Below are 25,786 nucleotides of genomic sequence, written 5' to 3'. Positions count from 1 at the left end.
ATCTAATGCCTGATGATCTGAGTTGGAACAGTTTCATCCTGAAACCACACCACCTGCACCCTCTGTCTGTGGAAAAATTTCTACCACAAAACCAGTCCCTTGTGCCAAAAAGGTTGGGAACTGCTGTTCTAGAGCAAAGCTTCCTAATTTAGAGGCATAGTTCCTCGTTGTGAGTTTTATACACATCACTTTTTAGGTATGTATCTTTTTTCTGTGAATAAAAATTAAGCTTTCTCTAGAGAGAGATCTCTGTGTGCCATAATATTTTAAGAAGTTACTTTGCTTTCTTAGGAGTCTATATCTACCTGCAGATTTGCACAGCGAGTGGCACTCATAAAGAATGAAGCTGTTCTTAATGAAGAAATTGATCCCAGATTGGTAAGCACCTTTTAACTATATTAAAAAATATATTGAAGTATGTCAAAGATTAGCTAAAACTTGTAGGTGCACTTACTCTGTACTGGGAATGTTCTAAGTAGTGGAAACATATTAACTCATTTAATCCTCTAAATAACCTATAAGTAGATGCTATCTGTATCTCCACCTTAAAGATGACAAAACCGAGATAAAAAGATGTTTGATAACTTGCTCAGAGTCATAGTGCTAATAAGTAGCAGAGTCGGCCTTCACACCCAGGCAGTCTAACTCAAGAGCCACTGCTCTTCCTACTTGCAGCTTCCCATTGCTTCCCGTCAAAGACGTGCAGAGAATCCTAAGGACTCATACAACAGAATCACACATGATTACATTTATATGAATAACTTAACCTTTGAAAATACATCAGTTTAACTATCGAGAGACAATAATAGTACATCTTTGTGTGTGTGTGTGTGTGTGTGTGTGTGTGTGTGTGTGTGTGTGTGTAGAGACAGAGTCTCGCTCTGTAGCCCAGGCTGGAGTGCTGGAGTGCAGTGGCATGATCTCGGCTCACTGCAACCTCCAACTCTTAAGTTGGAGCAATTCTCCTGCCTCAGCCTCCCAAGTAGCTGGGATTACAGGCACACGCCACCACACCCGGCTAATTTCTTTTGTATTTTAGTAGAGACGGGGTTTCACCACGTTGCCCAGGCTGGTCTCGAACTCCTGAGCTCAGGCAGTCCACCTGCCTTGGCCTCCCAAAGTGCTAGGATTACAGGCGTGAGCCACCGTGCCAGGCCAATAATAGTCCATCTTATATAAAAGCTCATAAAGAAAGAAAAGTTCTAATAGCCATTCAGTAGAACCATATTTTACATACTCGTTCTGTCCCTTGTTCTAGTGTTTTTTAAAATTCATTATTGGCTTGATCCGTCAAACTTCTAGTTTTATAACAGTAAATCCTGCTTTATCAAAAAACTGTTTTTAAGCAAAAAAAATTTACATGGTAATAATTTAGCTTACCATAAATGCAGATATTTTCTATTCTCTATTTTGTTAGTTTTCTGTAAATGAAATGCAACACTGAATCAATTTATGCCAACACTGAAAATGTTAAAATAAAATATCTCAATTATATCAAATTCCATAATTAAGATTATATTATTTTTCAAATCCCTCAACTTTTCTTATTTCTCTGGAAAATAAGCTGGTATGGGCTTAGTAATCTGCATTGTAAAAAAAATGTGAAATCTTTTTTTTTTTTTTGAGACGGAGTCTCGCTCTGTCGCCAAGGCTGGAGTGTAGTATCATGCTCTCGGCTCACTGCAAGCTCCGCCTCCCAGGTTCACGCCATTCTCCTGCCTCAGCCTCCCGAGTAGCTGGGACTACAGGTGCCTGCCACCACGCCCGGTTAATTTTTTGTATTTTTAGTGAGATGGGGTTTCACCGTGTTAGCCAGGATAGTCTCGATCTCCTGACCTCGTGATCCGCCCACCTCGGCCTCCCAAAGTGCTGGGATTACAGGCGTCAGCCACCACGCCTGACCAAAAAAATGTGAAATCTTACCAGCAGTGTTTCATTTATAAATTTCTAAAATCAAAAAGAAAATGATCAAATTAATTGTTACCCATATTAATTACTACTTCCCCTTGATTGTCCTTTCTCCTCTTTCTCCCCATGGAATGACAGAGGGGAAGGAGGACAAAGGAATAAGGAGGCTATCTGCTTTGTTCTGCTTGCCTCAGAAAGCACCAAGCTCCTCTGATGGAGTTCTCTTCTGGAGAAACCAATGGGTGAGGCAGCATCGATTTCAGCATAGGCCCTGATCAGGTATCAGCATCACACAGTGTTCCTGCTGGGGAAAGGAGACAGAATGCAAAGGCATGATTTGGGCGGAACTGAACTCCTAGGTGGATTTTGTTGCTGTCCCTACCCTTCTACCCTTCCAGTAGTCCTATAGCATTACAATGCCGAATGAGAAAGAGAGTTAACAAAGTGACTAGCCCAAGGCAAAAACTAGTTCAGAATTTACGGAAAATAAACATATTAGACATTGGAGGGTTTTATTGGTTTGTTTTTTTTTTTTTTTTTTTTTTTTTTTGCATTTGGCTAGAGGCTTTTCTTTGAAGGAATGTGAAGAATTTGAAAAAAAGGTAAACATTATTATGTGTTTGATATAGGTCTGTGAGAGATTTGAAGAAAAGAGAAATGAGGAATCAAAAGCTAATAGCTGATAATTGATTGAACAAATGTTGAGGTCTTCCTGGTGCAGACTAATCTGGTAATTGACAAGTGCTGTTTCCTGGTCTCTTTTATAATTGCTTCTAAAAACTGACATTACTGTCAGTCATTTTATGTACAGAGCTTGTCTGAGGCACAAGTGACAGTTGAGAATTTGTCCTACAAACCACTCAAGACCAAACTTGGGTGGCATTTCCTATATCTTACTTTCAAAATTTAATGGCAAATATGAAGCCAGCCAATAAGGATTTGTTCTGCTTTCTTTAAAAGTATTGGTACCTCAGGCCGGGCGCAGTGGCTCACACCTGTAATCCCAGCACTTTGGGAGGCTGAAGCAGGTGGATCACCTGAGGTCAGGAGTTTGAAACCAGCTGGATCAACATGGAGAAACCCCATCTCTACTAAAAATACAAAAAATTAGCCTGGCGTGGTGGTGCATGCCTGTAATCCCAGCTACTCGGGAGGCTGAGGCAGGAGAATTGCTTGAACCCAGAAGGTAGAGGTTACAGTGAGCCAAGATTGCGCCATTGTGCTCCAGCCTGGGCAATAAGAGCGAAATTCCATCTCAAAAATAACCAAACCAAACCAAACAAAGCAAAAAAAGTATTGGTACCTCAGAGAGACCAGGTGGTAAAAGAACTATGAGCAAGGCCAGAGCCTGTGGTGACTGGGCATGAGCTCAAATCTCCTAAGGATGTCTCTAATGCCAGGGTTCCTTCAGTAATTGGATGGGAGGCATAACTGTAGTAATCTCAAAACCAAAAACACTTGGCTTAGTTTTGAGATTTTTATTCAATAAGACAGGAGAATAATTTGTTATTAGATTTGACTTAAATGCCTTAGTAAAAATAGAAAATATGACATCAATATTAGTTTAATAGAGAAGGGTGCCAATGTAGTTACTGTCTAAGGATTTTCATTCTGTGTAGATTGATGATCCTAAGAATATTTTTTAAAAAGAAGCAAACAAAACCCACATGAGCCTGTACATTTCAGTAAAATTCTAGGAGCACGACATGTTCAAAATACTCAATATCATGTTCTTTGGGACTTCTGGTCCTGTTGATATGGTCCAAATAATCTGAAACTCACCTATATACCCAAGCATCTTTGAAATACATATGTAAGGTTGAAAGGAAGTAAGGGAATTTTCCAGAGCCCAGAAACTAAGCTGAGGCTGCAGTTGTCCTGGAGTGGAGATGTAAAGGAGGTTGTAGCAAAGGAATAGAGATCAAAGCCCTGGGATGTTGCAAGATGGGTGCTGAACCTGACATCCTCTCTTTTCCCCAACACAAAACCAGTGAAAGGGAGAATTAGAAAAACAAAACAAAACAAAACAAAAACAATCTATCCACTAGCATATGGAGAAGTCAGGTAAGCTTGTCCACTTTAGACTGGTCTATAGGTAGAACAAAAAGTAGTTTCTCTGAAAACTACTCTGAAAAATGTGAAACCCTAGCTCTGCCTCACGTAGGTTTGAAGTTCAAATTTACATAACCCCTGTAGTCTGACAATCCCCAAGCAAAAGAAGTTAGAAAATGAGTAAAGCGGGCCGGGTGCAGTGGCTCATGCCTGTAATCCCAGCCCTTTGGAAGGCCAAGTGGGTGGATCATCTGAGGTCAGGTGCATGGCCAACATGGTGACACCTTGTCTCTACTAAAAATACAGAAATTAGCTGGGTGTGGTGGTGGGCGCTAGTAATTCCAGCTACTCAGGAGGCTGAGGCAGGAAAATCGCTTGAACCTGGGATGCGGAGGTTGCAGTGAGCTGAGATGGTGCCATTGTACTCCAACCTGGGTGACAAGACAAGAGCAAAACTCTGTGTTTAAAAAAAAAAAAAAAAAAAAAAAAAAAAAAGTAAAGCTACTAAGAGAGAGAAAGGAAGGAAGGACAGACCAGATCCTATGGTGTTTTTCTTTCAAGTTTTGAGTAATACCAAATATTCCAGAAAGGATAAAAGCTGGATCAAGCCTGCTAATTTTTGTTTTAGGAATTTTGCATTATGATAGGAAGATTATTAATATGACACAGTATCACAAACTAGTTGGGTTTATTTTGGGAATTCAAGGTAATCTGTCACTAGAAAATATATCAATGTATAGTGTAAGAAAAAAATGAGAAAAGTTAAAAGCAAATTTAAGATAATGGTAATGGGGAATTCATTTGGGGAAGACTATATAGGGGTGAGGTCTTCAGACAGGTCTGTAATGTTCTATTTCTTAAGTACAGGGTACATGGATGTTCACTTAAGCTAAGTAGTGGGTACAAGGTATTCTTTTATATTGCTTTATATGCCTGAGATTGTTTGTACTAAAATACTAATCACATGAATTAATATGATTCATCACATTCAGAGTTTAAAGACAGAAATTATATTATTTCATCCCCAGTTGCAGAAAAAGTGTTTGAGCACATTAAACATTCAACCATACTTTGAAAACATCATTTTAAAGGTGAAATGTTAGAAGAAATAAGACAGGAATGTCTTAAGAATTGAACTTGGAAGTCCTAGCTAGGAAAATGAGACAATAACAAGAAATAAAATGTATAAGAATTAGAAAAGAAGAAAAGCATCTGTCATTACTTGCAGACAATTTTATTGCTTACATAGAACATCCAAGACTATTTAATGATAATAGAATGCCCGAAGTTTCAGAAAATTATTTGGTACGTAATCCATACATAAAAATGAGTTGCCTTCCTATATGCCAGAAGCCAACAGTTAGAACATATAATTTTACAAAAATTATATTTACAGTATCAACAAAAACTTTTAAATTCCTGATAGAAAATATAATTAAAGACATGTAAGGTATTTATAAAGAAAATTATAAATCCTTGTTGAAAGGAATCAGTGGAAAGCTATACCATGTTTATGGATGGGATAATTTAATATCATTAATTTGATGTCTGACCAAATTAACCTTTTAATTGAATGTAATAATTCCAGTTAAAATTTGAAGAGAACCTTTGGTAGAATTTGACAAGTTGGATCTAAAATTTACGTGGAAGAGCAAATGGCCAAGAATAGCCAAGTCTACTTTGGATAAGAACAGGATGAAAGGGGCTTATCTAGATGCCAACTTTCTTAAGATTTAGTAATTAAATCAGTGTGGTATTGCCATTTATAGTAAAATAAACAAATGTGTTTAACCAATAACCCAGAAATAGACACATTTATATGTATAAACATATTATATAATATAATTATAATAGCAAATCTTGTATGGTTAGCCATTTAAAATAAATTAAAATTTGATCCCTATTTCATACCTTATACAAAATAAAATCCACCTAAATGTGAAAATTGAACCTTTAACACTTTTAAAAGATCATATAAGAATATATTCCTACAATTTGGGATAAGATAGATTTTCTTTCAAATGACACAAAAGTACAACCCATAAAGGAAGAAGGTGCTAATTAGATTATATTGAAATTCAGAACTTTCATTTAACAAAAAGAACACTGCAAAGTGAAAAACATGACATAGATTGAGAGAAAGCAGGTGCACTGCATAAAACTAACAAAGGATTCACATCTAGAATATAGAAAGAAGCTAGCAAATCAATAAGGAAAGGCAAAACAAGTAAATGGAAACACGGACAAGAATGGGAATAAATAATTTTGAGCAAGGAAGAATCCAAACTGCCAATATACATATGCAAAATGATCAACTTCACAAATAATCACAAAAATGCAAATTAGAACCAAAATGAGATATCATTTTACACCTACCAGATTGGCAAAACGAAAGTACCTGTCAATATTACACACTGACAAAAATGTGGGCACAGGAACTTACATCTGTAGTTGATAGGAATGTAAATTTGTACTACTCTGAAGCACAATTTAACAATATATAATAAAGGCAAGATACATATACTCTCCAGTCAGGAAATCCTACTTCTAAAGTGCACACTATAGAGAAACTCTTGCATACGTGCTCAAAGAGATTCATAATGTTCATAGCAACACTGTTCGTAATAGCAAAAGTAAAAATCCTAAATGTTCGTCAACAGGAGACAAATAGATTCTGATATATTCCTTTACTGAAATACTATATATCCATGAAAATTAATGAACTAGAGCCACATGAAGCAATATTAATAAGCTTAAAAACACAATGCGAAGGACAAGAACAAGTTGCAATTACATGCAGTAATGTAACATTTACATAAAGTTTAGGGCATGCAAAATGATACAATACATTATTTATGAGTACATGCATACATATGGAGTAAATGTATGAAAACACACAGAGAAATCAGATCTCTTAAATGCAGTACAGTGATCACCCCAGGAAGGATGGAAGGGGGATACCAATAGGGAGTTCCAGTTACATCAGTAATGTTTTATTTGTTTTAAAAAAATTATAGAGGCCAGGCAAGGTGGCTCATGCCTGTAAACCCAGCACTTTGGGAGGCCAAGGTGGGCAGATCGTGAGGTCAGGAGATCGAGACCATCCTGGCTAACATGGTGAAACCCTGTCTCTACTAAAAAAATACAAAAAATTAGCCTGGCATGGTGGCACACACCTGTAGTCCCAGCTACTCGGCTGAGGCAGGAGAATAGCTTGAAACTGGGAGGCGGAGGTTGCAGTGAGCCAAGATTGTACCACTGCACTCTAGCCTGGGTGATAGAGTGAGACTCTGTCTCAAAAAAAAAAAAAAGTCTAGAACTATTTTGACAAAACGTTAAGATTTAACAAAGCTGGCTTTTTATACCATTACCCATTTTCGTGTCCATAAAATCGTCATAATTGTAAGAGCTGTATGTTCTCTGTCACCAAGTTAACCTTATTGAGAAGTTGACATTTGCTCTGCCTCTTTACCATTTGTAGATGATTAAACGCCTACAAAAGGAAATCCAGGAACTGAAGGATGAACTGGCCATGGTCACTGGGGAGCAGAGGACAGAGGCACTCACAGAAGCAGAGCTCCTTCAGTAAGCCTGCAGCCTTTTTTTTTCTTTTTCTTTAACAGTGAAAGTTTGTGTTAACTTCTTTGTTGGCCCTAATGTTATGAATTCACCTCAAAGCATGAAGGTCTCCTGGGACAGTCTGAAATTGCATTTAGGCGCCAGTTAAGAGTGGCGGCTTTCCATGAAAAGCTGGATAAGGCTGGCACTGTTTTTGCCGCCTCAGCTTTGAGGAAGTAAAGAACAGAGCAAAGAGAGGATGGGAATATCCTTCTCATGCCAGCTGAAGAAAAGGAATTGTATAATAGTCATGCAATTTTAAAACACACACACCAAACACTCTTGAGCTGTGGGTCTCAGATCTGAAAGGAATTCAAGAGACATCCTTTGTATTAAACAGCATCTTACTACAAGCACCAATTTATCCCATGCCAAAGTAAGCTCTCTCCTTTAATAAATGGATGGCCCATATATTATAGCTCAAACACTCTAACTGGGAATGAAAGCAGGTATTCAGGGCTTTATACAACTGCGGCATCTTTCAGAGCCTTTAGATTTGCAGCCATATGGCATATCAGTGGTACAATGTGGCTCTCATTCTCTCTCTGATCACAGTGGGCTTTCTTGTTTCTGTGCTGCTTATTAAGCATGTATTGGGTAGTAAGAATGGGCCAGACTTTGAAGGCCATGTCATTCTCTATTTCCAAATGAGAAATAGAGCTACATAGGACTTTTCTAAAGATATACTATAATTTCAGCTAACACTCCCTTAATGAAGAAAATTGTAAATAAGAAAGAGAATAAAAGTAATTGTCTTTAAACTATTTCATAGCTGCCCCTGAGGTAGGTCTAAAGCTTGAGAAGCCTCAGCAAGGTTTCTGTTATAGTCAAAGCTTTCACTCCTGTGGGATAGCGTTTCCTAATTCCAGAACACTGTATTTAATAATATGATAGGCCCCTAAGGCTTTTCTTGCAAGACTGCTTTGTGGCATATTTGCAATTAAGGGGAAGCATATTGCCAAAAATTCAAGTTAAAAAAAAAGTTTTATGTCGTTTCTTCAAACAACTTGGGATATCGTAGATATTGAGAACACTAACCTCAGACTATCTTCACTATGGTGCTCCTTTCCCCTCAAAGAAGGGAATTGCCAATTATTGTCTTTGAAAAGGTCCCTTCAGAATTTTGATCTACAAGTCAGGATCCAGTCAAGAAAACAGAACCACTCTAGGCCTTTTAACAAAAGGAATTTAATATAGGAAATTGATTGCCAGGGGACAGTTTTGCTGAGAAACTAAACAGGAAATGAAGCAACACCCCAGAGATCAGTAACAGCAGGAGCCTCTATGCCCCTAGGATTGCAGGGACAATAGGAGAAGGTGATGATACCAGAACCTACGAGCAGGAGCTGACAGGCAGAAGCTAGACCATACTGGGTGCTGTCTGACAGCAGCTGCAGCCATTGAAGAGCCACAGGTGCTAGTTGAGACACCATCCAAAGGGACATCCTTGGCTTCTCTCACATCCCCCTTTCAGTCTTCCACCAGTGCTTCCTGTTGGCTGAAGTTACCCAGAAGCCAGTTGCTAAAAAAGTCGAGGCATGTAGTTTCTTGTGATGCAGAGTCAAATAGGGGAAGGGGGAAACTGAGTCTAAAAGCAACATATTCAATCAGTACCAATGTTCACACCTATAATCTCAGCACTTTGGGAGGCCGAGGTGGATGGATCACCTGAGGTCAGGAGTTCGAGGCCAACCTGATCAACATGGAGAAACCCCGTCTCTACTAAAAATACACAATTAGCTGGGCATGGTGGCGCATGCCTGTAATCCAAGCTACTCAGGAGGCTGAGACAGGAGAATCACTTGACCCAGGAGGCAGAGGTTACAGTGACCCAAGATCGCGCCATTGCACTCCAGCCTGGAGTGAAACTCCATCTCAAAAAAAGAAAAGAAAATCAGTACCAGTGTTTCTGCGAATTCCTGTGTATCCTCTATGTTTTTCAAGAGGCTTAGTTTAAGGGTAAGATTTTGAATGTGGTGGTTTCAGTATGTCAGACTGAGTGTGCTGCAGGTTCCCTCTATTGTACCAAATCTAGAGAATTATAGCACTGGGATAAACACATGGATCTCTCGTCATACCTAAAAACAGGAAGCAGACTTCTTGATGGTCTAGAGATCTCAAGGAATTCCTGAGGGACTGAGAGGTGGGACTTGAGATGGGCAAGAGAAAAGGATAGACAAAGGCATAGGGGCAGCATAATAATGGCTTCACATCTGGAAGTGTGGAGCCCTGGAGCAAGAGAGGACTAGGAACAGCCAATGAGCATTTGGTAGAGCTGTTGTAGTGGGGGCAGTTTGTCCTGTGAACCCCTGAGCACTCCTCTTCTGCAGTGTTGAGGATGGAGAGACAGGGAAGGACCCTAGGTAGCTGACAGAGCCCAGAGAAACTCTGAAGACCAGTTGCTGTCTTCAGCTCTATTTATCCATACCCTATTCTCACGAAAAATAAGAAGAAACGGTCGGGCGCGGTGGCTCACGCCTGTAATCTCAGCACTTTGGGAGGCCGAAGCAGGCGGATCACGAGGTCAGCAGATCGAGACCATGCTGGCTAACATGGTGAAACCCCGTCTCTACTAAAAATACAAAAAAATTAGCCGGGCCTGGTGATGGGCATCTGTAGTCCCAGATACTCAGGAGGCTGAAACAGGAGAATGGTGTCAACTCGGGAGGCGGAGCTTGTAGTGAGCCCAGATCGTGCCACTGCACTCCAGCCTGGGCGACAGAGCGAGACTCCGTCTCAAAAAAAAAAAGAAAAAGAAAAATAAGAAGAAGCTCCAGCACCAGCAGCTGCTTCAGCCCCTCATCCCAGACCGGCTGCCCAAGCTGAGATACCTGAGAGTCCAGGAAAGATGAGCCCGTGGTTCAGGAGTGGCTGGAATTAGAAATATGAGACCAAAAGTCTGAGAAGGGTAAGAACAAGAAGATTGTGTAATCTGTAGGGCCTTAGAACTAAACATTACCCAAGGTGATTAATATCTTTAGAGAAATAGAATATGGTATTACATCTATGAAACAAGAACAAGAGTTGACTTTTATGAAGCAAAATCAAGGGGAAATCTTGGAAATGAAAAAAAAAAAAAAAAGCTGTTGTTGCTAAGAACTTAACAGATGGCTCAATAACAGGATACAAAAGCCGAGGGGCAAATTGGTGAGCTAGGACGATCAGGGCTAAGGATTTCTTCCAGAATATGAGATAAAAGGATAAAGGGATAGGTTAAAAGAAAAGTGTCATAGAGATTAGCTCTATATTTACCAATATCTGATGAATAGGTGTTGGTGAGAAGAAAATAGAGATGATGCAGAGGAGCCAACAGTTAAGAAATAATATCTCAGAATTTCCTGGAACTAAAAAAAAAGACATGCAACTTCAGAATGAAAAGCTACCAAGTGCTAAGCTATATAGTCCTATTGTAGAAAATTTTTACAGCCACAAAATACAGAAAAGAATCACGAAAGTTACCAGAGAGGACAAAAAATTTCTCTAAATCAAGAATCTGATTTAGAGCAGACTCCTCATCAACAATTCTGAAAACAAGAACATCTAGTGCTAAGGAAACAAACAAAAAGTACTTTAAATGTATTTTTCTGAATCTAGCCAAATTTGTATTCAAATGTGAAGATGAAAAAAAGCATTTTGTAGACATGCAAACTTTCAGACTGAAAGAATACCACCCCAGATCCTTTCTCAAGGAATGACCACAGATTATAATTTAACAAAAGAAAAATGCAATAAAGCATATGCAATAAGAATGAGCAAATTTTGTTATATCTTCTTTATGATTCTTAAATTGTATAATATTTATATTATATCTTTTACTAACTTGCCATTTATTCCATAACTGAATTTTTCTGTTTAGAAGGTATAACAGTCAAATAACAATCACATTTTTCTTTCACAGGAGTTTGGGGGATAGAATGAAAACTAAAATTGTGACAACAGATTGAAATACTGAAGGACTTTTAGATCCTGGATTGATTTCTGTTGATCTGTAGATAAGAAATATACAAATGTCAACCTCAACAGATTCTATAGACAGTCTGGAGGGTTGCCAGTAGTTTTTTGTGCAATTGGTTTGTTTGTTCGTTCATTTAACACTCATTATCTAGTATTCACAAAACTCTGTTAGGCCCTGAGTAGGGCACAGATATGAGCAAAACCTAGATCCTGCTCTCAAGAAACTCATAATTTAGTGGTGATGACAGACATAAGCACAAGTAATGATGTGATATATAAACATTATGAGAAGATAGAAACAAAATACAATGAGAATGCAGAGATAGCAATAATTACTTTTGAGCTCAGGAATCATGTAAAACTAGTTCATGTGCTACTAAAAAAACTTCAGCATTTCCCAATGAAATGACTTGTCTGCTGTCAAGAGAAGTGTGCTATGTATCATTGTGTCTTATTAGTGATTTCTGAGTAGCCATTAGGGAGAACAAATGTTGCAAGCGAAAATCGCCCTGCCAAAGCAAACCATACGGTTTCACAAAAGTAGTAAATTTGGCACTTGTTCACGACTGACAGTGCGGATTATTCAGACAAAGTGTTTTGTTCTTATTGTTTATGTTAAATTGTTATCATTATGTTTTTCCATAATTACTTAGATTGAACATTAGTTCAACCTACATTTCAACAGACTTAAGAGTCTTTTATCATCTTAAAATGAAAGACATAAATTAAAATTTACCCCTAAAGTGCTGCTGCTGTTTAACACCATTAGTCTGTACTGCTCTGTGTTCTAGAGCCCCTGGATATTTATTCAGGAATGTGAATCAGCTTCAGTCCTCTCATTGCACCCAAACTCTCCAGGAGGCTGGCAGGAGGGGGATGATGGTGCTGGAGAGAGTATGTATGCCAGAGCTTGTCAGGACACAGTGGCAGAATTGCTCTCACCCTCTTCTACTTCTTTGTCCTGCAGATTCCTGCAGGATTATGTTGATTGGCATGACATAAGGATATTACCATCAGACATTCTCTGAAGAATATCAGAAAACAGATACTTAGTAGATATGACGTTTTATCTAGTATGAATTGAGCAGTTTGGAGATGTCTGTTAATGACTAGCCCTAACAAATTTTTTGAGCCATTTCCCAACATTTCTATGCTTAATGTAAATATTTGTTGCATGGACTTGGATGCTTTAATTTAAGAGGATTTCAGATGTCAGCCTCCAGTTATTATGATATTTTTAGTTTACATCGTTTTGCGGGGGAAGGGGGGTGACTGGGTATATTTGAAGAGAGACAGCTGGATAAAGGCTGTATAGCCGAGTTAATGTATACAGAACTTATTCGGTGAAGATTTGATTTTGATTGAGTCTCTAAACACATACACAATTGTTTCTTTGTTAAAACAATAAACCTGTAGATCTTTAGCTAGGCTTGGAAGCATTGTATCCTGACCCAAATCTAAGCGAGTAAAATATTTTCTGTTAGCAACATTTTACTTCCAAGATGAAATTGAATTGGACTTCATTAACTCTTGTCCCAAAGTGTCTGGATACCTCCAAACATCTGGATCCTTTTCTGACGGAAAAAGAGGTCTTCATGCAGTTAATCCTTCAAACTGAATTTATTGAGCACCTACTAGACACTAATCATTTTAATAGGTGCTTTGGTGGAGGGTTAGAGGTATAGGATACAAAAAAATAATTCCAAGGAGTTACAGTTTTATTGAGGAAAACTTACAGACACATATATACACACAAATACATACACATATATATGTATATATAAAACACAGAATGAAGGAATATATTAATGGAGAGAATAAATGGACACTGATAATTTTAACTTTAATTCTAGTTTTAATTCTACCCATATTAGTTTTTTAATGACTCTGCAGACTTAAAGTTTCTTATGTGTAAAGTGAGAGCGTTAAACCAAATGAGATCTATGCACTCTTTTCAGTTCTGTGTTTAAAAAATTTAATAGCAGTTTATTACATATAGTTAATACATTATTTATTCACTATCTGTAATAATAAAAAGTGAAATAATTCTGTAGGAATTCAGAAATGAGGGAAGTCACTGAAGACTTCACCCATGGAGTAAGCTGAAAAATTTCTAAAGGATGTTAAGAGGAAGAAGGCACCCTTCTAACAAAGGTTCTGAAAGGGAATGTGAGAGGGTGGGCAAGGTGGGGTAAGGAGTGTAGAGAATAGCAGGAGACCAAGATAGGAACTTGCATATAGCAAACACTAATTGATGAGAATCTGATTTGAAACTGGCCTGGCAGGAGCCTGAGGTTCTCATGGAGGAATTGAAGAATAGGACTAGACAGATGAATGGTGACCTCATGATGGTTTATGGATACCATATGCAGAGGAGCTGGTATCTTCTTTAATGGTATCAAGGAAACAAATTGTGGTCTGAGAGTATGAAATCCATTCATTCATTTAATAAACGTTTATTTTGCTCTCTTATTGTGCTAGGCACTGTTTTAGGTGTGGGAAATATAGGAATAAACAAAATAATGTTCTTGCCCTCATGGAGCTTACATTCTTGTGGAGAGAGAGACAGTACACAAGATAACTAAAATATAGGGCATTTCAGATTGCAGAAGCTGAAAAGGGAAAAATAAAACAGGAGTTGCAACTTTAGTAGGGTGACTGTGAAAGAATTTATGTGATGTAGTCTTTTTTAAGATTACTGCTCTTGTAGAATTGGACAGAATTTACTGGAGTGAGAAATCAGAAAAACATTATAATCAGTTTCGAGTGACGATGAAGGAAGAGACTTGAGTGGTGACAATAAGGACAGAGAAGAGAAAAGTCTGAGAGATCTTGTTAATGAAGAATCAATAGAAGTGATGGTTTCACATATCAAAGGGGTAAATAAGGGAAAATAGCGACATCTTATGCCTGTAAAACAGGTTATCAAGAGGTGGAAAAAATGGGAAAGGAAAGATAATAAAGGCTCAATTTTTTGTGTGATGAAGAAATACAGATTGAATTCTGGAACTTCAGAGGAAGGTTAAAAGTGATGATTTAAATTTTGAGGTGACTAGTACTTAGTTGATATAATACTGAGGTCAAGACCAAGAGCCAGTTTGGAAATTCTTCTGATTTAACATGAGGTATGTAACAATTAGTGTATTAGTCTGTTTTCATACTGCTAGAAAGAACTGCTGAGATTGGGTAATTTATAAAGGAAAGAAGTTTAATTGACTCACAGTTTAGCATGGCTTGGAAGGCCTCAGGAAACTTACAATCATGGCGGAAGGCAAAGGAGAAGCAGGTACCTTCTACTTGCGGTGGCAGGATGGAATGAGTGCCCAGCAAAAGTGGAAAAGCCCCTTATACAACCATCAGATCTCGTGAGAACTTACTCATTATCAAGAGAACAGCATGGGGGTAAACACCCCCATGATTCAATTACCTCCCACCAGGTCCCTCTCATGACACATCGGGATTATGGGAACTACAATTCAAGATGAGATTTGGGTGGGAACACAGCCAAACTCTATCAATTAGTATCCATAGGATCATAATCTTCCTACATGCAAGCTTACTATAGGTGGATTGCCAACTGAATTCATCCTTTTACTTAGCCATACCAATCACCACATCTCCTCCCCGGTGCATTTTTACATAAAATTAGATATTCCATTCATTGGATATTTAACAACTAAGAGAAAAGGAGCTCTACCTGACAGCTGGCCCTGAACTCAACATGCCCCAAACTGAATTCCTCTCCATTTTTCCCCAGACCTGGTCTCTACCACTGTATCTTCTACCAGTCAATGTCTCTCCAAGCTGTACTGTTGCCCAAGCCAGAAAGTTAGAAGTCTCCTGTGGTTCTGTCCTTTTTCTCATACTCCAAATCCAATCTGTTTGGGGCATTTCTTTTAAAAAGTAATTATAACATTAAATAATTTAAGACTAAATATAGTTTAAAACCAAATGCATAGTGTTATAAAACCCACATAGAATTTGTTTCAAAAGAACATATTTGTACTAATAAAAGCTTCATTGATGTCCAAGCTTTCTATTTAAGTGCAAATAAATATGCCTAAAGGAAGAGTCTTAAACGCTCATTTATCAAACAAATTTATACCTGTATTCATTTTTTCCAGTGGATAAATACTGATTGAGTACTAACAGGACGATGTTGGACACTGTGTTAGGAGCTGGGAGGCTCAGAGACAAATTAAATAATCCTGCAGGAGGGTGGTGTGCCACAGAGAGGGTGAGATGTCCAGACACACATGCTCATTGCTGACGCCCACCTGCTGTGATAGACAGCTGGTAGAGATGGAGGAGGAGGAGTGTTCTGTGAAGGGCAGGAAACAGAGAGAAAAGACTTCATATAGGAAGTGACATACAAAACACCCATCAATGCTCTCATCCTTTGAAAGTTAGCATTTAAACGTGACTCTAGGAGAAGCTATCTCCACCATACTCAAGTTGCAATTCAAATTTTTTATTGGCTAATCTAATAAAAGTTTAATTTGATTTAGTTCCTCAATATGTTTGAAGTTGAACAAATTTCAACTACAGGTATAGTGGCTCTCTTGAGCCTAAAATTTGATAACTTATTCCAAAAAACATAAGACAGAATAATTTTTTAAGACCATCTCATATAATTTGAGATATACCATCCCAATGACTATATGTCTTGCAATGTGATCCTCAGGCTATTTTTAAAATGAAAAGAAACAAACAAATAAAATAAATAAATATTCTGCAGTATTTGAGTTAATATAGTCCTAGTGAAAATTAGATACCAAACCAGTCTTTTAGGGACAGTCTCTTGTCGATACTTAATTTTGGACCAATAGTGCTTTATCCTTTTTATATTCAGTTTATTGTCACTGGCCTCCAAAGTGGTTTTAGTTATAAACCCACTATTAAAAACATTTCAAAATCATGACTCATCCTCCACAAGTTATATGGCATGATAAGCCCTCTAGATTGCAGTCTGCAAGAATCTTCACTGTAAAGGTAGGAGGAGTGGATTTCAGGAAACTATGTACCTCAAGGATGAGAAGTAGACCTAGAGATAGAGAGTGGAGAGAGAGAGAGAGAAGGAGAGAGAGAGAGAAAGGCCTACAAAAGAGTCTGAACAATCTATTGAAGATTGTTTGAAACATGACTGAACTCTGTCCTATATAGACTGCTCATTAGAAAATGAAAAATCTTGGCCGGGCGTGGTGGCTCACGCCTGTAATCCCAGCACTTTGGGAGGCCGAGGTGGGTGGATCACCTGAGGTCAGGAGTTCAAGACCTGGCTGGCCAACATGGTGAAACCCCGTCTCTACTAAAAATACAAAAATTAGCCGGGCATGATGAAGGGTGTCTGTAATCCCAGCTACTCTGGAGGCTGAGACAGGAGAATCACTTAAACCCGGGAGGCGGAGGTTGCAGTGATCCGAGGTTGTGCCAATGCACTCCAGCCTGGGCAACAAGAGCAAGACTCCATCTCAAAAAAAAAAAAAAAAGAAAATGAAAAATCTCAAGAAAGCTTGTGCCTAATTTCTTGTAATTATGGATGAAACTGTTCAAATGATATTAACTACACCTCACTATTCAGAATCCCTCCCATGACCCAGGCCCCAATTGCAAAGGCCCCAGATGGCCTAGCTTGTGTCAACTGCTAAGACCTCATTCCCTGCAAACATCTCTTTCATTCTAGTCTCCTCACCATTTCTCTCTGAAAATGCCCTCCTCACTTCCTTGCTCAAATGTCACATATCAGAAAGACCTTCCTGGGCCACTTTATCTAGAATATACCTTCCCCTGTCACTTGTTACCCTTTGTATACAGAGTTATTTTCCTTTATAGCAGCAGGAATATGTTTCATTGTCCTTTGTCAATCTCTCCTTGCTTCACTGGATGAGGACTGGGACTTTGTCTAAGTTGTTCACCACGGTGCCTGCCCCAGAACCTAAAGCAGTACCTGGCACATGGTCTCTCGGTAAATATTTGTTGCATGAATTAATGAATACTCTGCCTGGCCTTCAGGTCCCCTCTGGCTTCTTTCATGAACCGTTCATTTCAAATCACATGGCTCTCTACTCGGGGTCCCCAGGACCAGCCTCTGTTGATAGAAATCACTTCTGTATCATTGATTTAGTATCCACTGGGGGCTAGGCCTTGTGGATTTCAGCTCTTGAGGATGAATGACTGAGGAATTACCGGAAATATTCAGAATTTTGCCACAAGTATTTTCTGAGCTGTTTAGTCACTAAGATCAGGCAGGGAACTTTTATATAGATGGACTTAGAGTTAAGAGGCTTGAATTCTTATCTTGACTCTCCTAGTCTAAGGAGACTAGCTATCTTAAGATGGTCATGCCTATTCTGTAGTCCTCAATCTTTTCATCATACATGAGCAATTATATCATCTCCATGCATCTGTTACTCATCTTTTGTGTGAGAGTAGTAATGGCACCCACATCATAAGGCTCTTAGGAGGATTGACAGGATAATTCGTGTTATGTACTGAACACAATGCCTGGCCCACAAGCGCCCCATCATTGTTAACTGTTACTATTACTACGATTCCTTGATACAATTTTTATTATTGCTGAAGAATCTATTTCATTTATAGATGTCTTTTCAAGCTTCTCTACTGGAAAACAAGCAAATCATGTTTTAATGTCTCTCTTTAGAACATACACTCATGCATGCACACAGGAAGAAAAAGTGCCAGAAGAAAAAACTATAAAATTGTTACTGGGATTACAAGTGATTTTTTTGTTGTTGTTGTTATTTTTACCTGGCTGTATTTACTAAAATTTCTACAGAAAATTAAAGGTCATTCTTAAAAGAATTAATGTCACTTGCTGATTTTACACCTCCAAGTGACAGAAAAAAAATTGTTTCATTTAATTAATGAACCTTGGAAAAAAATGTTTTTCTTACTCTACTTTTATACTAAATTTCACAGCTAATTAAAAACAAATGTCTCTCCCTTAGCATATACCAACTTATTGTGCATTATATGTAGTTGGTTTTGAGATCTAAATTACATCTGCTTCTGGAATCTTCAAATTATTTTCATCATTAATATTTGTATTATTTTTGTATATTTGGACTGTAATATTGTATATTGTTAGTTATTTCAAAGTGGTAATTTTCTTAGACAGTTGATATAAGACTGTATATCTAAAAGGCTAAACAAAACAAAAACTATAAATTGCCAGAATGGTATGTCCATAAAATGCTTCCAAACTGGAGCTATTTGCTTTGCATCTTACTGTCCACACTCTTAACCATAACAGAGTTCCACACACTCCCTGAATAGGAGATGTTTGCCAAAACCTTTAAGATATTTGGAAATTCAAAAGTAAATTAGCAGCCTGAATCATAAAAAGAGCTGATGCATAAACATTACATTTTATTTAAAATAAAGTGATGATTTTCTAAAAAAATTTGCAAATGTCTGTATATTTATATGATGTAATATATATAAGTGGACAAGTAATATGTACTCATTGTAGACTTTCTAAAAGATACAGACAGACAGGAAGAAGAAAGCCACATGTATATGCCCATACTCATATCTGAGTGCATGAGAAACATGCCAGAAGTGAAAGGCAGACAACCACTTTGGGCTTGAGTGAGGCTGGCAAAGACTTTTTCCCCTAGATGACTTTACAGGGGACTTGTAAATGTTATGTCCAACATCGAGATGTGGAATCCAGGCCCCTGTTTTCTCTTTCACCCTCTTCTTCAGGATTCATGCCAGTTGGAATTCTCTGCATCTCCCTGTAGAAGTTCAGCAGGGATACTTTATTTTAATACCTTAATGCTTCTTTCAGGTACTGCCTAGTTGTTTATTTTGAACTCTCCGTTCTTTCAAAACTGGACATGTCAACGAAACCTCCTGTTTTCCATTTTCTGAATTTAGCATTTCAACATCTGTATAATAGTTGTACTAAAAATACTCAAATGTTTTATGAAATTGTGAATATCACACAGTCTTATAAATGGACAAGATGAATTGAGATTTGTTGTTATTGTTGATACTGAGAAGAATTTCGTTTGTTTGCTTGTTTTGTTTTCCTTCGTTTTGAGGTAGGAGGTGGTGCCAAATTTTTATATGAGTGAAGAACTTAACCTTTGGGTGTATCTTCTCATTTATCTCATTTGCTTACAAACCTGTAGGCTAAAGAGATTTCAGAGAGAACAGTTTGTCTTAGGTTCATACCCTGAGACTTGGAAGAGGAGGTATTGAGATTTCTCCTCCTATTTGATTCCTTGGGCTTGTGAAAAATGGAGATTTGGATCTGTCCTGGGGCTTTAATTATCAGTCCCTGAGGATTATTGAGCACCAGCAGTACTTTGTTAGAGCTGTCAAAGAAGCAGAAGCATCACAAAGCCTGGTGCCTACCTAGAAAAACCGTATGAGTAAGCATGGCTTCTGCTATTAAGAAAAATTAAAATTAAGACAAGTAAATGACTATATAAAAAACGAGCAATAAAGATCAGGAGCACAAAGAACTTAATGAAAGAAAATTATCCAAATAACTGTCTGTATAGATCAAGTTTTAAAAAATAAAATGAAAATAAACGATATGTTTTAAGAATTGTCCATAGGCAACGTCAAAGCAAACCTATGCTGTCTCAGAACTGCCACCAAGTCTAGAATTAGACATTTTTGCTTTTATTCTTTAGCTCTCTTCCCAGTACACTATGGATACTTGTCCCTCTGACATTCAGATAAAGATCTGAGAACTTGTAAGAAAAATCCAAAGTTTTCATTTTGTTAAGGAACCCCAGTATAGGATTTCCTAGTGCTGATAAAGTAGACAATGCTTCCAAATGGAACAAGAATAATTCATGTTATTCATTGGTCTGTGAAATGGTATTATCTTCCTATTCAGCTAAGCATTGGGATAAATTCTACTTCTTTTAAATTTTATACCTATTAAAAAATGGTAGTTTGGCAAAGCCTTCTAGTTGGGCACAACGTATCGGAGCCTTGACCCCAACTAGCACGTGAATTTGTGTCCACAGTATACATCCAACTTACAGCAAAAGCACACCAAGATAAAATATAAGATACCTCATGAAACTATCCCTCATGTCCTCTTCATATTAACCCTAGCTTGAGCATTCACCTTCCCCTCTGGTGTTCACAGGCTCTTTTGTAGAAGCTTGGCTGTATTGCCTGCCTTTGTATCCTTACAGGCAAAAAGACAAACATTCCCCAAGACAGCCCAAGGACTGGTCTCAGCCTGCCCTGATTGGCCTAGCAAATAATTTGTCCTAGTTCTAGAAACCTAACTCTAAGAAGCTAAACTCAGTGATTACTTAAGACTGCATATTTTTCTGCTCTATTCCTCAAAGTACTCTTTATTCTCATTGCCATCCTTCAAACCCAGTTTCCCCAGTGGTTCCCACTGTGTTTATCATTAACTGAGCATACTTAAGACTTTTGCCACATCCTCAAAACTTTGTCATTATTACAATCAAGGTAGCTACTGCCTGTTGTATCATTTCCACAATTTCCTGGAGAAATCAGATTTCCCCTTCTTTTTCATGAGCCCACCTCCTACTATAAGAGCTTCTCACCTGCTTTGCTCATCAGTGTGCTTTCTAGATCAGTCAACTAGCATGTGTTGGGCAGAGTACAGGACTGTATACTTGCTTTTCTATTTAGTCTGAAACCCCAAATTGAAATTTGCAGCCACATGTTTCCTCTTTTTCCTGCATGTCACTTTTTCTTGCGTCCCCTGATAGTCTAACTTTTCCTATAAGTTTGGAGAAAGCAAGCAACCATCAAGAAACAGCTGGTTAATTATCAAAGAAATGCAAATTAAAATGAGGTGCAATTTTTGGCCAACCTTATTGGTAAAAATGAAAAATGTGATGATACCCTGAGTTGGTGAGGGTATGATGAGCTCTTACACAGCTAGTGGAGTGAATGGGACAGTGACAGACAGGGAAGCCTGTTCCTGAGGCCTGGGGCAAGTCCTATATAAAATTTTTAGCATGTTACCACTTACTGGGCAGCCCTGAAAAGCATTTATACAAACTCTTTCACTGGGTATGCTTTCAGGTCCAGCAATTTTACTCCTAGAAATTTGTCCCTAAGGACACAGGTACAAAGATATTTGTCACAAACCATGTATAATAGAGAATTGGGTTATGGCACATTTATGGAACATAATGCAACCGTTATCCATGTCAATGAAGACATACATATATTAATAATATGCATGTTTATCTAAGTATATACACATGTATCTACATATTGATCTGGGAATATGTCCAAACTATACTGTTAGTTTTATAAAATATTACATTATGATCTCACTTTTGTGATGAAAAATACACATGTATGTATATGCTATGTACATAGATGATAAATATATGTGTGTATGTGTATTTGCAAACAAGTCTGGAAAGATAAACACCAAAAGTTTACAGTATTATCTCTGGGTTCCAGGATGGAGTAATCTTTTGTCCTCTAAATTTTCTTTTCTTTTCTTCTTTTTGCAGCAGGGCCTCACTCGATCACCCAGGCTGTAGTGCAGTGGCGCAATCTCACTGAAACTTCCACTTCCTGGGTTCAAGCGATTCTTCTGCCTCAGCCTTCCTAGTAGCAGGGACTACAGGTGTGCACCACTGCACCTGGCTTATTTTTGTATTTTTGGTAGAGATGGGGTTTCACCATATTGGCCAGGCTGGTCTCAAACTCCTGACCTCAAGTGATCCACCCACCTTGCGCTCCCAAAGTGCTACGATTACAACAGGTGTAAGCCACTGCGCCCAGCCTGTCTTCTCTATTTTCTAAACTTTTTGCAATGAACATGCATTACTTTATGATCAGGCAAAATAAAGATATTTAAAATTATATTAAAGCACAGACATGAAATATTCTCTACCTCATAATGTTTTTCATGTTATAATCAAATCATTCAGCAAATGTTAATAATTATGGTATAAATAAATGCCATTTATTGAGCATTTGCCAGTAGGCATTGGATTAGACATTTTATATTAGACATTTTATATACATAGTCTAATATAATTTTCCCAGTAACTTCATGAGGCAAATAACATTCAGCTAACTAGATGCATAGTCAGAATTTGAATCCTGTTTGGTCTGTCTCCAAATCTGCTTTTTGGTGACTCCTGAGCCATAAAGGTGTGAGGTTTATAGTGGTAACTTAAATTTAAATCCTTCTAAGGAGTTTATGTGGCAAAATGCAAGCGGTATTCTAGAATTGGCGGGTGTGGTTCAGTATCAGAAACTAAGGCCTGTCTGGAATGCTGGATTTTCTTCACTGTTGTTGCCTCATTCTGAGTATGTCATATAGAAATGATATTTTCTGGGATATCCAATAGTAGGCAAGAAAAGGACTCTTGTCTCCTCTGGTAGAGAAACGTATCACCCTTTTCATTCTAAAGACTTACTTCTACTAAGACAGAGAATAGGTGCATAAAGTAAATATCCACCCACTGTCTTTGACTCATTTTTGGTCTGTTAGAAGTATATTAACCAGTGCTTGTTTTAATATCAGACAGTTTATGTAGAAGTAACCACAGCTGATAAAACTCATGAGTTCATGCCAGTAATGAAATTCCTCACAGTTCAAGTAATCATGGGGCCACTAACCTATGAGGTTGTTACTAAGAAACACAGGACAGAGCCTAATTTTTCTTATTAGCCACCCTTTGGGTCAAGTGTCTGACTTTCCCAAAGTTTGTTGCTTCATCATTCATTGTCATCAGCGAAAGAAGAATAGCAGATACATAGGGGACTTCTCGTTTCAGTCAGTATCACTTATTTCACAGAAACATTACTCATGCGGCTTCCACTGAGCAGTTACACAACTAGAAGCTCAGATGGCTGGTAAGAAGCCCTGAGATCACTTCATGCCAAACCTTATAAACACAGGTTCCTCTTTGGGGACTTCCTGGGTAACCCTGTCCTGCCCATGGCTTCCCTAGGCACATTTCCAAAACTTTCTTGGCTGAGCTGGGATGCTTTGAGACTCCAAAGCATCATGTTTCCTTGCTGAGTTAGGAAAGTAAACGTTTCACAATGTTTGTACATAAAAGGTTTGAGTTGGCCGGGTGCAGTGGCTCACACCTGTAATCCCAGCACTTTGGGAGGCCAAGGCAGGTAGATCACTTGCGGTCAGGAGTTCAAGACCAGCTTGGCCAACGTGGTGAAACCCTGTCTCTACTGAAAATGCAAAAAAAATTAACCGGGCGTGGTGATGTGCACTTGTAATCCCAGCTACTCAGGAGGCTGAGGCAGGAGAATCTCTTGAACCCAGGAGGCAGAAGTTGCAGTGAGCTGAGATCATACCACTGCACTGCAGCCTGGGTGAGGGAGTGAGACTCCACCTCAAAAAAAAAAAGGTTTGAGTTTAATATTCTCCTTTTAACATTCTCAGTTTTCTTTTCTTGAAAAGCACTTTATGACATAAACTCACTTTCATAAATATTCAATACAAGCTAGATTTGTAATAATTTAGTGTGTAGGACTAGTTTTAGCTGCCAATTATCTACTAGTGTAGCGTTTCTTGTGACTCTTGCTTAGGTACTTTTTCTTTCATGGTCTGGTTCTGCCTTTTCTGACTAAGGTGCATGCTCTGCACTCATACTGGCCATGCTTTCTCATTTGAATGCTGATCCTTGCTTATATTGCAAAGGTAGATTATCTGTGTAGTCCGTAAGTGCCCCCAATCAGCCTTTCATAATGCAGAGACTTCCTACTGCAATTACACAATCTCAGGAGTGTATGCAACAGTATTTTCATTGCTTTAGCTATTTCTACTCCTGTTTGCTACTGCTTAGATTAGTACAAAGCACAAAATTTCAGAGAGTCTGTCTTGAATCAGAAAATGCTCAGCCAATGACTTCCGCAAAATACCACTAAAAGGCTGTTTTCCACAGAGAACACTGAAAAGGTACTTCCTTAGCCCACAACACTGGCAGCGAACAAAGTGAGCTGGGATGGAAGGGTGGGGTTGCAAAGATGAATTAATGACAGATTCTGGCTTCAGAGACCTCCAGTCTTGTAAGTGAGACAAGTATGTGAATATCTATAATATAAAGTCAAAATTCTACCTGTCACAAGGGAAGTGCCGGGGTAATTGCAGGGAATAGAAATTACTTTTGACTGGGAAGATCAGGGATGACTTTTAGCAGACTCGTGAATCAAGACAAGATTTAGAAAAGCAAAGCTGGACAGGGGGAACATTTCAGATGGAGGAATCAATATGAGCAAAGCCGTAAGTCTGGCTTCCTTATTTTAAAGATGTGTAAACAGATACAGAGAAGTGATGTGACTTACAAAGATTTCCATCAAGTTGGATTCTTGCCTGAGAAAATCAGTCTTCACAAATTCTGTCCCCCTAAGGGTTCTAAACAGTTTAGCTTTAAAATCAATTGAAAATGGAGTGTATTATTAGTGGGGAAACATTTAGATGCTGTGGGCAATGCTTGCAGTACGTTTTATCCTTTCAGAAAAGAGCAGCAGCACTGGGCCTAGCTTCAACTGATTACTAGTGAATGAGTTATTGACTGAGAGCAGTTGTCGAGGCCCTTCTGCATGCCTGGGTCCACACACCCCAGCAGTGAGCACCCCACCGGTCTGCTCAAAGATGGAATGCCTGCAGGCTTTCTGGCTTTCAGCTTAGGGTGGCCAGATTTAGCAACTAAAAATACAAGATGCCTTGTTAAATTTGAATTTCAAGTAAACAACAAATAATTTTTTGTATAAATATGTCTGATGCAATATTTGCAATGCTATTTTAACTTTGTTTTATATGATCAGAGTTTATATTTTTATTTGCATAATTAGATGAATAGTTTTGCCTTAAAAACAATTAGTTGATATTTGCAGTTACACCATTTTTTTTTTTTAAAGTACCACTTAACACAACCTCAGAGATTTTCAAAGACCAAAATCCAAGGGAAGTTAAGGTGGATAAACTTGGATGTGTTTTATTCATATTTATATACCCAACACCTGGTTGACAATAGGCAGTCAATAAACACTCTGAATAAATGTAGATGAGATAGCATATTATTGATTTTTTGTTCCCTGTCTTGTTAGACTCGCCCTATATTTAATTTAAGCAAATTTAATTCATCTTTGCAATCCCTACCTGGCCATCGCAGCTCATTTTGTTTGCTGCTAATGTGGGCTGAGGAAGCACTTTTTCTGTGTTCCCTGTGGAAAACAGTCATCGTAGGGACATGTTGCAGAAGCCATGTAATTCAAATATAGTCCTTTT

The 25,786-nt window shown here is 38.2% G+C and overlaps 1 protein-coding gene across 3 annotated transcripts in view; it reads left to right on the top strand.

Moving 5' to 3' along the window:
• The window catches only part of KIF6 (kinesin family member 6), a 375,342-nt gene that overhangs the window by 137,465 nt on the left and 212,091 nt on the right, over window positions 1-25,786 (top strand). For all 3 annotated transcript variants that reach the window (XM_025382856.1, XM_025382857.1, XM_025382858.1), the window contains exons 9-10: window positions 292-378; window positions 7,442-7,545. In XM_025382856.1, coding sequence (XP_025238641.1) covers window positions 292-378; window positions 7,442-7,545 — 191 coding nt within the window. The remainder of the gene's footprint in view (window positions 1-291; window positions 379-7,441; window positions 7,546-25,786) is intronic.

Source organism: Theropithecus gelada, chromosome 4 (assembly GCF_003255815.1).
Source record: "Theropithecus gelada isolate Dixy chromosome 4, Tgel_1.0, whole genome shotgun sequence".
Classification (NCBI taxonomy): Eukaryota; Metazoa; Chordata; class Mammalia; order Primates; family Cercopithecidae; genus Theropithecus; species Theropithecus gelada.
This window is presented reverse-complemented; position numbering and strand designations above follow the sequence as displayed.